This window comes from Sardina pilchardus, chromosome 12, assembly GCF_963854185.1.
Source record: "Sardina pilchardus chromosome 12, fSarPil1.1, whole genome shotgun sequence".
Taxonomy (NCBI): domain Eukaryota; kingdom Metazoa; phylum Chordata; class Actinopteri; order Clupeiformes; family Clupeidae; genus Sardina; species Sardina pilchardus.
The window spans coordinates 31054807-31067306 of record NC_085005.1 but is presented as its reverse complement, the minus strand read 5'-3'; the positions used below and the strand labels follow the sequence as shown (position 1 = coordinate 31067306).

Sequence of the window (12500 nt, the reverse complement as noted above, 5' to 3'; positions counted from 1 at the left end):
GAGGTGTTAGGGGTTTAGGTGAGGTGTTAGGTGTTTAGGTGAGGTGTTAGGGGTTCAGGTGAGGTGTTAGGAGTTCAGGTGAGGTGTTAGGAGTTCAGGTGAGGTGTTAGGGGTTTAGGTGAGGTGTTAGGGGTTTAGATGAGGTGTTAGTGGTTTAGGTGAGGTGTTAGGGGTTTAGGTGAGGTGTTAGGGGTTTAGGTGAGGTGTTAGTGGTTTAGGTGAGGTGTTAGTGGTTCAGGTGAGGTGTTAGTGGTTTAGGTGAGGTGTTAGGGGTTTAGGTGAGGTGTTAGTGGTTTAGGTGAGGTGTTAGGGGTTCAGGTGAGGTGTTAGGGGTTTAGGTGAGGTGTTAGGGGTTTAGGTGAGGTGTTAGTGGTTTAGGTGAGGTGTTAGGGGTTTAGGTGAGGTGTTAGGGGTTGAGCCAGGTGAGGCGTTAGGGATGGGGCCCAGGTGAGGTGGGCGGGGTCGGTGATGTGTGGGGGCGGGGCCAGACGAGATGTTAGGGGCGGGGCCAGGTGAGGCGTTAGGGGTGGAGCCGGGTGAGGTGGGCGGGGCCCAGGTGAGGTGTTAGGGGTGGAGCCAGGTGACATGTTAGGGGTTCAGGTGAGGTGTCAGAGGCCCAGGTGAGGTCTTGGGGGTGGGCCCAGGTGAGGTGTTGGGGGCGGGGCCCAGGTGAGGTGTGCGGGGCCCAGGTGAGGTCTTGGGGGTGGGCCCAGGTGAGGTCTTGGGGGTGGGCCCAGGTGAGGTGTTGGGGGCGGGGCCCAGGTGAGGTGTGCGGGGCCCAGGTGAGGTCTTGGGGGTGGGCCCAGGTGAGGTACCTCCAGCACCAGCTCCAGGTCCTCCAGGTAGCGCTCCTCGGTCTGGATGAGCTCGTGGATGTAGCCCTGCCGCTTCCTCTCCTGCGTGCTCATCGTCTCCAGGCTCATCAGGTCCGCACACCCTGCAGGGAGCACGCACACACACCTCAGACAGAGAGAGAGAGAGGGTGTGTGTGTGTGTGTGTAAGTGTGTGTGTGTGTGTGTGTGTAAGTGTAAGTGTGTGTGTGTGTGTGTAAGTGTATGTAGGTATGTGTGCATGTGTGTGTGTGTGCGTGCGCGTGTGTGTGTGTGTGTGTGTGAATGTAGGGGCATGGGGCCATGTTACAGTAGTAGTGTAGAATGTAGTAGAGTACAGATTAGCTTGTACTAACGAGTGTGACTGTGTGTCAGGAGGTCAGTGTGTTGATTTGCTTTCCTATCTACAGCCCATGTTGTCTGTGCATGTGTTAGTGTAAGTCAAGCCACTTGTTGGCAGCATCACAAACCTGGGACTTCAATTCAAACTAATCCATGGAGGTACTATAAGAACTGGAGAAAGTGAACAAGTCCCGCCCCCATTCATTTCAATGGGAATGCTAGGCTAGTGAAAATTGCCAAAATTGAACGATTTTTTCAGGCTTCAACATGGCGTTTCAAGGGGCTTGTTTCCGGTGCCGTTTTACTTAGCCAATTAAGTGGCAGGTTACTGATTGATGTAAGGTACAGAAGGAGAGCTCGTGCCCACACTAAGCTCGTGCATGAGCTGAGAGTGGAACAGCCACCAATCAGCATGAGGAAAACTATGGGAAAACGGCACCGGACATGATGTATTTCTGGAAAATGGCGACGAGGAAGTGCCTTGCTAATCGGCGAAGCTAATCAGTCAAATCCTGACCCCCTGAACTAATCATTCTTGTGTTTCTGAGTCGTGGACATGTGCACAAACTGTTTTATGTGGACTGCAACTCTGTGAACTATAAAGCAAAGTCCTGCTCCATTTCTACAATAACAGGTTGTTTTATCCACTGGGAGAAGAAGATGTCATGTTTACCCACCAGTGCAAGGATGAATAGCACAAAGCATTCTGTGTTTGATCAGACCTGTCTAGACGGGTAACATATCAATATCTGGATCTATAAATTCTTCCCCTGTGTTAAGGTTCAAATAAAAGCAATAAAATGTGTGTGTGTGTGTGTGTGTGTGTGTGTGTGTGTGTGATAAAAGCAGCAGCACACACACACTTTAAAGTAATTCCAGTCTGAGCCCCTGCTCTGCTAAAGAGATGATGAATGAGGCCCTTTCTAAAGCGGCCCGCTCCGTCCCCACTTATGGCGTCTCTGGCATCGTCCAGCAGCCCTGGGGCGATCTGTCACGGTGTGCGTCCATCGTTGGGTCCTGCCTGGCCGCGCCCATGTGGGCATTCATCACTTTAATTAGACGCTCATCTCGTCTGCCCTCAGCACGCACGCCACCAGAGCGCCGCCGCCTCATCTATCTGTGTTAGTCCCGGCAGCACAGGGCACACACACACACACACACACACACACACACGTGCACACACACACACACACACACACACACACGTGCACACACACACCTGCACACACACACACACACACACACACACATGCCCGCACACACACACAGAGACACACACACACGCACGCACACACACAGGTGGGCCCATTCTGACGGGTGATACAAAAATGGACTCTTTTAGACAAATTGCATTTCATGGTTGGGGTCACATAGAAAGTGTGGCAGACTCCAAGCAGATCAAAATGTTTGACCTGGAATTCCTAAGATCCATTAGAAACCAGTCTGTTCCGGACAGCAGGGGTTTAACAACTAATGTTACTCTTAGATGTGTTACAATATCAATGTCTGAAGTTTAGAAGTTTATATCTAGCTGCAGGATACAACAGCCACAGTGCTATTGATGGGCTCGGCCATATAAAATGTAACCTTATCAACATAGTTTTGGGAGGATATTACTGTATATCTGAAACATCTGGAACATTAACTTTACAAGTAACATCAGATAAGAGGAAAATAAATGTAAGTAAATACTTCTAATCCTAAACATAAAGATAAATGATCTATACAGAGATCTAGATGTATGCTTAGCAGACACTTTTATCCAAAGCGATGTACAACAGCAACAATAACAAACATTACATTAGCATTAAAATGAACAGTTGAAAGATTCTTTAAATCATAATAATATACTCAAAAAAATAACTTGTTGGACTTACTCAACATAGTTATGTCAACAATTCCCTCCCTAACTTTTCTCATAAATCGAATATTTTCTGCTACATAAAAATAAAGTCAGAAAAAAAGCCAGTAAGATTCTCTGGTAAAAAGAGTTTATTCTCATTTCTATGTACATGGTAACCTGTACAGGAGGAGGCACAAGGTCATATAAAAACGAGCAAGCTCATCGCAACACAACACAAACCCAAACACAAACCTAAACTAAACTAAACTAAACTAAACTAAAGACAAACACTCTCAGGTCATTGCATAGGTGCTGTCGAGTATGGAACGGACACTGATCTTCTAACAGGTGACATTGTTAGTGTGTGTGTGAGTTACGTGGCAAAATGTTGTCCTAAGCAAATGCTAAATGAAGATATTAGGATATAAGTATAATATAATTAGTTAGAAAGTTTTGACTTTAATCAAAAATACGGTGTCCATGTCTAGGAGAGTGACTGACGCAAAGGGTAATTTGGGACATTTTTGACAGTTTTTGCTACATTGTTGTTTAACTGTGGATACTAGCTTGGTACGGTCCGTTTCTATGACTACCCGACATTGTTAATCCCGCCCACCTCCCTGGTTAGTTGGGATAAAACAGACAGAGTCAGTGACAGGAAACGCATCACAAAGACAGGAAACGCATCACAAAGAAAGACAGAAGGACGCAAAAAACGTGTGGAGGGAGGAGCCATCTCCGGAAAGAGTTAGTGAGGGGCGGAGTCACTTCATCAGCTTCCTGGAGCACAGCGTTCTGATTGGCCCAGGAAAGGAGGAAGAGGAGGAAGGGAGGAGGAAGGAGGCGGGGACAGTTGGACAGTCCTAAAAGAGAACACAGATGAGGCGGAGAGGAGGAGTGACCAGGGCAGAGCGAAGAGGTGACCAGGGGGGTGTAAATGTGGGCCACGGATGGAGTGATGGATGGAGAGATGGATGGAGAGAGGGATGCAGGTCAGAAGTCAGTAAAGGAGGAAATCAGAGGACAATGCCACTGCTCAAACTCTAGCATCAACAGCATAACATTGGGCGGCCATTTTACTGTAGCTTCCACACTAACACAACATCTTACACAAATGTTCTAGGGTGTGTGTGAACTGAAGCCCATATGTGTTCTGCTTTGGAGTGTGTCTAAGTGATCAGATCGTCCAGTACCCAATCACTGCTCCACCCCCCACACCCTCAACAAAGGAACCTTGTGATAGCACCCGTCAGATTTGAGCTCTACCCCTAAAGACTGTTTTATCGGTAGTGGAACCTTGTGATAGCACCCTTCAGATTTGAGCTCTACCCCTAAAGACTGTTTTATCGGTAGTGGAACCTTGTGATAGCACCCTTCAGATTTGAGCTCTACCCCTACAGACTGTTTTATCGGTAGTGGAACCTTGTGATAGCACCCTTCAGATTTGAGCTCTACCCCTAAAGACTGTTTTATCGGTAGTGGAACCTTGTGATAGCACCCTTCAGATTTGAGCTCTACCCCTAAAGACTGTTTTATCGGTGGTGGAACCTTGTGATAGCACCCTTCAGATTTGAGCTCTACCCCTAAAGACTGTTTTATCGGTAGTGGAACTGCAACAGAAAACAGGACCATGTTAACATCAGAAGAGGCTCTTGTGTTTTGGATGGAGGCATTATGACATGACATTAGCCAGAGCTAAATCTAGATGAAGACACTAAACCAAATGATTTCTTCAGCAAAAACCTGACTGATTAAGACAGAAGAACGTCCATGATCTCTGTCTAAGAGTTATCTATATTTTGAACTCTATCGCTAGAAGAGCCATCGGTATTTTGTTTGCTGTCAAAGAACAAAATCTATGTGAGAAACTTAACCAATAACATCTACACTCACTGAAAGGAAAACACCCTCAACAATAAGCGTCAGTCAATATTTCAGATTCAGACTAAGAGACAACAAACAAGGCCACAGAAATAAAAGTACAAATCGTTGGGGATTTTTACCGCATTGATTTGCAAATTCAATATTTGCCTTATGTAAGCAGACACAATAACTGGATGCTATCTAGTTTCTTCAAGTTGGAAAGTCCCACTGTCTATCAGATTTATCCAACAAGGACGCAGCAACAACAACAACATGCCTTATTTTTAATCTCACAGCGCACATTTCCATTGAATAAACAAATACTCCAGAACTGCTATCGTGCCTTGAGCAGAAATCCCCCAGTTTGGGAAAAGAACAAAGACGGACTAGAAGCCAGCGGTTGTCTGAAGGGAGGGCAGATCATGGCAGCGATCCCAGCAACGGTGGCCCGGAATCGGGGATCACGAGGGGGAACACTGGGTCTGATCCCCACCCAACAACACACATGCTTCTGGCAGCCATGTTTTCATCAACACCCAGAGTAACAATGCTCTAGTTTACAGACAAAAGCGCACACATGCACACACACACGCACGCACACACACACACACACACACACACACACACACACACACACACACACACACAACGCAAAGTAGCTTTCTCTCTCAGACACGTTCTACCCTTTGCTGCTTATTCACGTCATATACTGATAAAAAAACATCTTACACACACACAGACAAAGACAAAGACAAAGGCACACAACGCAAAGTAGCTTTCTCTCTCACACATTCTATCCTCTGCTGCTTATTCACACACATACAGATACAAACAAACAAACACAAAGAGAGGGGGGGAGATAGAGAGAGAGACAGACAGACAGACAGAGAGAGGGAGAGAGAGAGAGAGAGAGAGAGAGGCAGAGAGAGAGAGCGAGAGAGAGAGAGAGGCAGAGAGAGAGGCAGAGAGAGAGAGAGGCAGAGAGAGAACGAGAGAGAGAGAGAGAGAGGCAGAGAATGAGAGAGAGAGAGAGAGAGAGAGAGAGAGAGAGACTACTGTTCAGCTGTTTTTGGTGTGTGTTCTGCACTATGGCCAACTGGGAAGAGGACTGTCAAAAGGAGCTCCCTGTAGGCCGACTTGCTAAGAGGCCTTACCAGAGAACATTCCTAGACGCCTATTTTACCAGAGAACATTCCTAGACGCCTATTTTACCAGAGAACATTCCTAGACGCCTATTTTACCAGAGAACATTCCTAGACACCTATTTTACCAGAGAACATTCCTAGACGCCTATTTTACCAGAGAACATTCCTAGACGCGTATTTTACCAGAGAACATTCCTAGACGCGTATTTTGCAGATGAAGGTCTAGAAAGTTCCACCCCACTAAAGGAGCGCGACGCTGCTGGAGCGTCCCAGAGGTGCGGAGAGGGAGCACACACACACACACACACACACACACACACACCTACTGTAGCAGCGGGCCGGGCGGACTCAGCCTTTCCACATGCTAATGTACTGAAGCTAAAGGAGCACGACGCTGCTGGAGCGTCCCAGAGGTGTGGAGAGGGAGCACACACACACACACACACACACACACACACACACACACACACTCCTACTGTAGCAGCGGGCCGGGCCGGGCGGATTCAGCCTTTCCACATGCTAATGTACTGAAGCTAAAGGAGCACGACACTGCTGGAGCGTCCCAGAGGTGTGGAGAGGGAGCACAGCACAGCACAGCTAGACTGCGGATCAGCCGCTTTATTCTCAACACACACACACACACACACACACACACACACACTCTCTCTCTCTCTCTCTGTCTCTCAGACACACTGGCAGACAGACACACAAACACAAACACTTTCTTTCTCTCTCTTTCTCTTTAACACACACTCTTTCTTTCTCTCTCTTTCTCTATCGGTCTCTAAGACACACACAATCTCTCTCTCTCTCTCTCTCTCTCTCTATTGGTCTCTAACACACACACACACACACAGATTGACACAGACAGAAGCCGTTAACTGACTGAACGCCGCCTCATCCGCGGCTAGGTTTAACCGGCCATTCCCCGGCTAGGTCAGTGAGGACAAGAGGCGCGGTATTCCAAAGCCGCCTCGGTGTAGGCGTAAACATGTAAGAACTGGGTGTGAAGTTGAACAGTGACGTACAACAACATAGGCGTCGAAGTCTCGTGACACTACTGTCATTCTCAAAACAGCGGTGCAGCTCTCTGTCAAGTTCTCTGCTCCTCCGTTTGATATTTCTAGATCTTCTGACTAAGTTTACTCTACTTATCCAAACTGACGACATCACCACTGTCACTAGATATAAAGCAAACATTGATTTTCACTCGGTGCTATTCACTGACCGTAAAAAAGTGTCATTAGTAGCCTATGCAGTATGCACCTGTTCTATACAGTCTGGTATGCACTGTTGTTTGTGGCTAGCTAGACTTGCTAGCTCGATGTGACACAATATTGTAGCGCGGCTCGTATATGCTTGTGTTACGTTCATGCAAGGGGGAAATGTAGCCTACGGCTAAGATGGTTAAGCAGCCTGTTGTCATAAGATAGTTGACGGTTACGCATTATATAGGTGTACTAGACTAGTCAGCTGATGTGTTGTGGGATAAGGGATTTATGTTACGGGATGCCACCCATGTTGTGGGATATAGCCACGGGGATCTTAAACAGGCCACTTCCATGTAATGTCATTCCTCATATTCATCTGGTAATAAATATTTCCTAACAGAGTAATTCTTGCCTCGTCACAATATCAACTCTCCACTCATTCCGCTTGGACTATGCATTACCTTTCACTGCCTCACGTCTGCCAGGTTCCAAACTGTCTTCCTAACAGCAGTTACAATCAGTATTTTTGTGATAACAACAAAACAGCTCTGCAAAGTTTAAACCAACGATGCTAATCGCGACTAGCGATTAGCCATTTAAAATGCAGAGCCTACCCTCATAAGGAGACCTCTCCAATTCAGAAAAATGCATTAAACTAAAATTGGACAACGTTGTTATGTTTCTTAAACCTTAGGGTGGGTATGATATAGGCCTAGCCTACATGCTTTAACGAAATACGTTGTCAATGGTTATTTGAGCAAGCTAGCCAATGTCTAGCTAATTTATCCTGGCTGTAGATAAAGCAGGATAGGCTATGTTTTTCCCAATATGTTACCAAATTAATAAATAAATGCTGAGATGTTTGGCGATTTAATTGCCATTGACATTTGAAAGAACAGTGTGCTAGATGGACCACAAGGACCAGTGTTAATATGTGAACAGTATGATGATGATCTGACAGCTGTGCTCAGCATACAGTCAACTGTTTGCTGATTTTAAGTCTTTCAGCAGTGTGTGCACAACTCTCGTTGTTGACAGCTCCGCCCATGTCTCAGCTAGCCGCCGCATATCCGCCTCGCGTCCTCACTGCAGTCGCCCCGGGAATATGTGTACCCTCAGGGGAGGACAATTGGCAGCGTAAATCACCCCGTCGATTAGCCGGCTATCAGTGAGTACAATCGGGACTAGCCGGCTAAAAGCCCGTGCATCGCCGGCTATCTGTGCAGTCAGTAAACGGCTAGACAGACAAACAGACACACACACACACAGTATGAGCTCTGAATACCAAACAGTGTGAGCTGAGGCATCCAGGGGAGTGCACTGTCAGACCTTAAACCCTTACTGGCATATCAGAGAGGTTCCAACAAGCATCCATGATGCACACACACACACACACACACACACACACACACACACACACACACACACACACTCTAGCACAAACACACACACAGATCCAAACACAACTCTCTCTGGGGTCACAGGGCGACCTTGGGCCCTCATTACCCAGCTTACATACATTCCTACAAATATGCTCGCAGACAGCTTGTTAGCATAACTCCCCAAAGGGCTGTGTGTTTATGTGTGTGTGTGTGTGTGTGTGTGTGTGTGTGTGTGTGTGTGCATGTGTGCTTGCAGGTCATGCAACTGTCTCTCATTAAAAACAATAATAACAAAAACGTTTTTGTGTGTCTATGTGAGTGTGTGTGTGTGTACTGTATGTGTGTGTGTGTGTGTGTGTGTGTGTGTGTGTGTGTGTGTGTGTGTGTGTGTGTGTGTGTGTGTGGCACAGTACTCAACTGAAAGACAGAATGTGTGTTCATGTTAGATAAAGTTTGTCTGTAGTTAAAGATGATAAAGTTGCTCTTGTGTTTTTTTGTGCTGACATGTTGTTTTCCTTCTACTGGACAACACGCTACCCTGTAAACAAAAACGAAAAGACAAACAGAACATCAACATCAACATCACCATCAGCAGAGCGGCGGATCTCACATTGCTGGCTGGGGTCAGACTCCGTGGTCATCTTGACGTAGTTGGTGGGGAAGAGCCCTGTGACCCCGTTGACCTCTCCTCTCCACCAGTCCGCGTTGTCCTGGTTGAGGACGCTGATCAGCTGACCCTTGGAGAAGCTCATCTCGTCGCCGTTGGCAGCCTTGTAGTCGTACATGGCGATCACCTGACAGACTGCAGCAGGAAGAGCAGACGACACACACGAGACAGAGACCAAACATTAGGCCAAGAAATACAAAGGAATGTCATTCTGTCACACAACACACCTTCCTGGAGATGTTCTGCTGAAGGCAACAACAGGAAGCATTTTATCTTTATTTAAAACAGCACAGTACAGTGCAGTGGGAATGTTTACAGAGGAGCTAGTGATTATAAACCAGATTATAAATTCATCTTCAGGCTACCGGTACTTTTCATCTTGTGAGACAGACTGTAAATGTCTTTATGCAAATCGTAGAGGTTTATTTGGGCATAGAGTGTGTGGATTTTACTGATTCTCTACCTAAACTCCAGAGTACGTTTGAGCATACACGGAATTAAAAAACAGCATGCTGTTTTTATCTAATGACAAATACTGCCAATGGCTTCTTTAAAGAGTGTCTGGATTCCTATGAGCGATCCTGGGGCATGCTGCTGAAAACAAACAGCTCTGATGAAAGAGGGAAACCAAGCCGAGCTCAACCTCCTCTAGGAAACTGAAGAGGCTGAAATCTGTGGTAAAACGAGGGGCAGGTATTAGAGCATCACAATGGCCTGAACACTGTGATCCAAACACAGCCTCTATCACCGAACACTGAACACTGTGATCCAAACACAGCCGCTATCACTGAACATTGTGATCTAAACACAGCCTCTATCACTGAACACTGTGATCCAAACACAGCCTCTATCACTGAACACTGTGATCCAAACACAGCCTCTAACACTGAACACTGAACACTGTGATCCAAACACAGCCTCTATCACTGAACACTAAGGCCTCTTCTTTAAAGATGCACCAATATATCAGCCCAACGCCACTATTGGCTAATATCGGCCTTTTTTACATGACATGACATTTACTGATGCTGCACATGCCGGCTCTATGGGGGCATCCCTGCTGCACTAGTTGACTGGTTCATCTCTGTTGCACTATGGCTGTGTCTCTGCTGCTCTAGTTGACTGGTGCATCCCTGCTGCACTATGGGGGCATCTCTGAGCACTAGTTGACTGGTGCATCCCTGCTGCACTATGGGGGCATCTCTGAGCACTAGTTGACTGGTGCATCCCTGCTGCACTATGGGGGCATCCCTGCTGCACTAGTTGACTGGTTCATCTCTGCTGCACTATGGGGGCATCCCTGCTGCACTAGTTGACTGGTTCATCTCTGCTGCACTATGGGGGCATCCCTGCTGCACTAGTTGACTGGTTCATCTCTGCTGCACTATGGGGGCATCCCTGCTGCACTAGTTGACTGGTTCATCCCTGCTGCACTATGGGGGCATCTCTGCTGCACTATGGGGGCATCTCTGCTGCACTAGTTGACTGGTTCATCCCTGCTGCACTATGGGGGCATCCCTGCTGCACTATGGGGGCATCTCTGCTGCACTATGGGGGCATCCCTGCTGCACTAGTTGACTGGTTCATCTCTGCTGCACTATGGAGGCATCCCTGCTGCTCTAGTTGACTGGTTCATCCCTGCTGCACTATGGGGGCATCCCTGCCTCTCTAGTTGACTGGTGCATCCCTGCTGCACTATGGGGGCATCTCTGAGCACTAGTTGACTGGTGCATCCCTGCTGCACTATGGGGGCATCTCTGAGCACTAGTTGACTGGTGCATCCCTGCTGCACTATGGGTGTATCTCTCCTGCACTAGTTGACTGGTGCATCCCTGCTGCACTATGGGTGCATCTCTCCTGCACTAGTTGACTGGTGCATCCCTGCTGCACTATGGGTGCATCTCTCCTGCACTAGTTGACTGGTGCATCCCTGCTGCACTATGGGTGCATCTCTCCTGCACTAGTTGACTGGTGCATCCCTGCTGCACTATGGGTGCATCTCTCCTGCACTAGTTGACTGGTGCATCCCTGCTGCACTATAGGGGCATCCCTGCTGCACTATGGGGGCATCCCTGCTGCACTATGGGGGCATCCCTGCTGCACTATGGGGGCATCCCTGCTGCACTATGGGGGCATCCCTGCTGCACTAGTTGACTGGTTCATCCCTGCTGCACTATGGGGGCATCCCTGCTGCACTAGTTGACTGGTTCATCTCTGCTGCACTATGGGGGCATCCCTGCTGCACTATGGGAGCATCCCTGCTGCACTATGGGGGCATCTCTGCTGCACTATGGGGGCATCCCTGCTGCACTAGTTGACTGGTTCATCCCTGCTGCACTATGGGGGCATCCCTGCTGCACTAGTTGACTGGTTCATCCCTGCTGCACTATGGGGGCATCCCTGCTGCACTATGGGGGCATCCCTGCTGCACTATGGCTGTGTCTCTGCTGCACTAGTTGACTGGTTCATCCCTGCTGCACTATGGGGGCATCCCTGCTGCACTAGTTGACTGGTTCATCTCTGCTGCACTATGGGGGCATCCCTGCTGCACTAGTTGACTGGTTCATCTCTGCTGCACTATGGAGGCATCCCTGCTGCACTAGTTGACTGGTTCATCTCTGCTGCACTATGGGGGCATCCCTGCCTCTCTAGTTGACTGGTGCATCTCTGCTGCACTAGTTGACTGGTGCATCCCTGCTGCACTATGGGGGCATCCCTGCTGCACTATGGGGGCATCCCTGCTGCACTATGGGGGCATCCCTGCTGCACTATGGGGGCATCTCTGCTGCACTATGGGGGCATCCCTGCTGCACTATGGGGGCATCCCTGCTGCACTATGGGGGCATCCCTGCTGCACTATGGCTGTGTCCCTGCTGCACTATGGGGGCATCCCTGCTGCACTATGGGGGCATCCCTGCTGCACTATGGCTGTGTCCCTGCTGCACTATGGGGGCATCCCTGCTGCACTATGGCTGTGTCCCTGCTGCACTATGGGGGCATCTCTGCTGCACTATGGGGGCATCCCTGCTGCACTATGGCTGTGTCTCTGCTGCACTAGATGACTGGTTCATCCCTGCTGCACTAGTTGACTGGTTCATCCCTGCTGCACTATGGGGGCATCCCTGCTGCACTATGGGGGCATCCCTGCTGCACTATGGGGGCATCCCTGCTGCTCTATGGGGGCATCCCTGCTGCTCTATGGCTGTGTCCCTGCTG

The 12500-nt window shown here is 48.5% G+C and overlaps 1 protein-coding gene across 2 annotated transcripts in view; it reads right to left on the bottom strand.

Moving 5' to 3' along the window:
* itsn2a (intersectin 2a) overlaps window positions 1-12500 on the bottom strand; it is a 134677-nt gene that overhangs the window by 11611 nt on the left and 110566 nt on the right. For both annotated transcript variants that reach the window (XM_062550461.1, XM_062550460.1), the window contains 2 exons: window positions 9228-9419; window positions 816-937 (listed from right to left, as the gene is read on the bottom strand). In XM_062550461.1, coding sequence (XP_062406445.1) covers window positions 816-937; window positions 9228-9419 — 314 coding nt within the window. The remainder of the gene's footprint in view (window positions 1-815; window positions 938-9227; window positions 9420-12500) is intronic.